General features: G+C 23.9%; 1 protein-coding gene across 1 annotated transcript; it reads left to right on the top strand.

The window, feature by feature from the left end:
* Positions 1–889: 889 nt before the first annotated feature.
* Positions 890–3731, top strand: LOC124918439 (plasmodesmata-located protein 6-like). Its single transcript, XM_047458589.1, has 2 exons — positions 890–1677; positions 3467–3731. Exons 1-2 carry the CDS (start codon positions 936–938, stop codon positions 3598–3600), a joined length of 876 nt encoding a protein of 291 aa, XP_047314545.1. The 5' UTR covers positions 890–935; the 3' UTR covers positions 3601–3731.
* Positions 3732–4077: the final 346 nt, after the last annotated feature.

Raw genomic sequence — 4077 nt, 5'->3', positions numbered from 1 at the left:
TGAAAATTTTTTCTCGAGTATTACCAAACATTAAACTCAATGGAATCTCAGAAAATATTACGTCTGTATTGATTTTAAACTAAAAATTAATTGTGATTCTTTAAAATCAAATAAATAATCTTTTTGAAGCAATTATTTTTAATTAATTTAAAATATAAATTTCTTAAATAAATTTATAATTCGATTATTATAAATTTAAAGATTATTTAAACTTATTCTAAAATTAATTATTGTTATAAATAATTTTAAATATCAAAATACATTTCTACATAAATCTTTTAAGTAATTTTTTATTTAAATATTTTTAACACGAAAATTAATTTTAAAATTTCTTAAACCTCGAATTTTTCCGGGATAAGAGATTTTCGGAATTACACGTATTTTTCAAACCTATTAATAATTGACATTTTTTAATTAATATTTTTGGTTATTATATTTTTATAATTTGGTTGAACACCTTACTTTTAAATAATTTAATTTTAATAATTTATAAATTAATTATATATTATGAAAATTATTTATATGATGTTAAGTTTGAAAAAATATAGTATTTTAGTTTAGTATTAAAATTTATTATATAATCATTTAAATTATATGATCTTTATTATTTGTGAAAATGAACAATATTAGGAGGATAAATATTTAATCATTTATAATTATAAATATAATAAAATTATGTGTATATTTTCTATTAAGATTTAAATTATTATTTATTATGAATTAAATAAGTATTACAATCTAATTTTATATTTTAAAGTTATTTTCAATTATGAAGATTAATAATTATCATTTTTTTAATAAAAATCTAACAAATTTAATCACCATACAATTTTCTTTTGAAAAAATGATTAAATTATTAAAAACTTAAGTTTCAACCAATTGTATCAAATCCTATATCTGAATTTCTCTCTCTCTTTCTCTCTCTCAAGCATAGCATGGCTCTTCTCCTCCACCCATCTTTATTAATTCACCTGATAACCGCTGTTTTTTCTCTCGCAATTAGCTCTTCAACTTCCTCTGTTGATTCCTTCGTCTACGGAGGCTGCTCATCGCAAAAATACTCCGAAATCATCAAGTTTAATTACGAGTCCAACGTTAAATCATTTCTAGACAACATAGTATACTCATCCTCATTCACCCTCTTCAACAAATTCACTATCTCAAAACCTGGTTCCGACCCCACCGCCACCGTTTCCGGCCTATTCCAGTGCCGAGGAGACCTCACTAACTTGAATTGCAGAAACTGCGTGGCTCGCTCCGTTGCCGAATTAGGTACACTATGTCCCGGCTCAACAGGTGCGGCCTTGCAACTCGAAGGTTGTTTAGTCAAGTATGATAATGTCTCTTTCTTTGGAGTGGAAGATAAGGATGTTACTACCCATAAATGTGGACCGGTGATTCATGACAGCGGCGATTATTCCGATGATTCTGACCGTGAATCGGCCTTGTCTTATTTGGGAACTGGACAACAATTCTTTCGCGTGATTGATTACGGGAATGTGAAAGGTATGGCGCAGTGTGTGCAGGATTTGAGTGTAGATCAGTGTCAGGATTGTATATCGGAAGCCATCCGACGGTTGAAAATTGAATGTCCGTCGTCCGCTTCCGGCGATATGTTTTTGGTCAAATGTTACGTACGTTTCTACGACAGTGGGGCTAGGAGATACTCAAACAATGGTAAATCATCTAATTTTAACTCTTTTATTTAAATTATAAATTAATTAAAAAGACATTTAAATTGAAAAAATATATAAAATTTAAAAATGACTATAAATTTCTTAAAATAATAAATTTTAAATTATTAAGACAATATTTTAAACAATAAATATGAATTTATTTGTTAAAAATAACTTATAAGACTTAAATTATGTATTATATAAAATAAATAACACTTCATTTCACATTAATAATATTTTATTTAAATTATTATATTTATTCAAAATAACAAATTAAATACTCTTATTCAAATAATTTTTTACAATAGTTATTTAAGTTTTTTTTTTATAAAAATATAAATTTATGCTATTCATACTTTAAGTTATATGAGTATCTAACTTTCATTCTTTTGAATTATTTAAGTAAGGATTTGATTGGATTGGGGTTTTAAAAATTTAGAGAAAAAAAATAATAATGATGGTGGATGATTTTGAGATAGTGATTATTTTTTTGATAAAAATATTTAAAACGTATTAATATATATAAATAAAATAAAAAATAAAAAATTTAAATAAAAAATATTTTAATAATTTAATTAATAAAATTAAATATTTTATTGTTAGAAAGTAATTGATTAAAATTTTATTTTATTTTAAAAATTCAAAAAAATAAATTTTAATATAAATATGTAATTGAAAAATATTTATATTTAAATGAAAGACGTTAATAATTTGATTGATCCAAGGATGTGACATATATTGTGAGTCATTTAAAATTTAAAATTGTTTTTATATAACTATGTGAATTAAGATAAGTTTGGGTATTCTTTACATTCAAATAGTTTCTTGCTTTATGCATAAAGCATAATTTATACATTCAATAATTATATAATTAATAATCCATTTAAAAATTAAATTATTCTAGCTTTATTCCCCAATATAAACTTGTTAGCGAGTGAAATAGAAAAGGGTGCTCTAAGTTATTTTGTTTTTTTACAAGTAAAAAAAATATCATGATTTGCTCTACACTTCTCATACTTCTAATACTTTTTTTATATAAATAATACAAGTTAACAAGATTTTAAATTCATAATTCAGATTTTATTTATATAACTCAAAACCACACTACCTCTATTAATTTTCTTTATAGAAGTGTACCAGTTAATTTTGTTTTTAAATACATCTTAGTTTTTATTTTTCAACTTAATATACTCATTTTGCGTTTTAAAATTTTAAAAGTGATTCAAATTGTTCTTTATGTCATCTTTTTATCTTGATATTTCACTTCAAAAGTGAAATAATACTTAGAATCAATTATTGAGATTTATTAATATATAATTGTGACAATTTAAAGAGTAAAGAAAATAATCGATTCTTACCTTTGAGTAAATAAAACAAAACTTACATATACAGGATATAGAATTTCTATATTTTTGTTTATACATAAACTCTTTTTAAATCTTAAAAATAAACAAAAGTCTTTTAAAAGAATAATTCTTAAATTTTCTTTGGTTCAAATCTCTCCTTTTATGTTTGGTCACCACATATTTAACTAAGAAAAATCAGAATTTCATTTAAATTAAAATAATTAGCTTACATAGCAAAAATGTTTTGTGTGGCTCAAAAATTGAAGGGTTGTATAAGGAAACAATAATTTAGTATTTCAATATTTAAGATTTCAAAATTGCCTAATACTTTAAAAGATTGTTAATGGGCTTAAGTTACCCTATAAATTAACCATGTGTTAAACATAATTATTAATTACCTAAAGACTAGAAATTCTCATACACACAAATTTGAAATATTTGCAGACGATGATAATGATGACGAAGACGAGGTCCAAAAGACCATTGCACTTCTAGTGGGGCTAATAGCCGGAGTTGCCTTTCTCATTGTTTTTATATCGGCATTAAGTAAGTTTTTTGAAAAGAAAGGTAGTAAATAAATTTTATTTATTACATTTTCAATATGTATTGAAATAAAAATTTAAAAGACAAAGTAGTAAGTAAAATGTATATAATTTAATCATCATCTTCCTCCATTTTTGAATGCAAATAACATATATTAGTTGTGATTGTAGCGAATCCATCCTTATCCTTAGGTTGCATGTGTTGGCTTTTGAGCCAGAGTTTATGAGAAGGATTCGGACGAGAAATGAAAGATCCACAATAGAATGATGTGTTCAAAAAAAAAATGTATCCATTTAGTAATTCCATGAGTCATCCTTCTCAATAATCCATCACTTTAAAATTGCAAAAAAAAAAACTATAATAAGATTTACTTTGGTAAACATGATTTTGCTGACAATTTCAAATTTTCTAGATTGGAAAAGAACAAACCAATTGAATTTGGATATCTTCAAGAAATGTGATAAATATGGTGGTTTACACATTAATTTTTAATTGTATATATCATTCAAATC

The sequence above is a fragment of the Impatiens glandulifera genome, unplaced genomic scaffold (genome assembly GCF_907164915.1).
Source record: "Impatiens glandulifera unplaced genomic scaffold, dImpGla2.1, whole genome shotgun sequence".
Taxonomy (NCBI): domain Eukaryota; kingdom Viridiplantae; phylum Streptophyta; class Magnoliopsida; order Ericales; family Balsaminaceae; genus Impatiens; species Impatiens glandulifera.
This window is presented reverse-complemented; position numbering and strand designations above follow the sequence as displayed.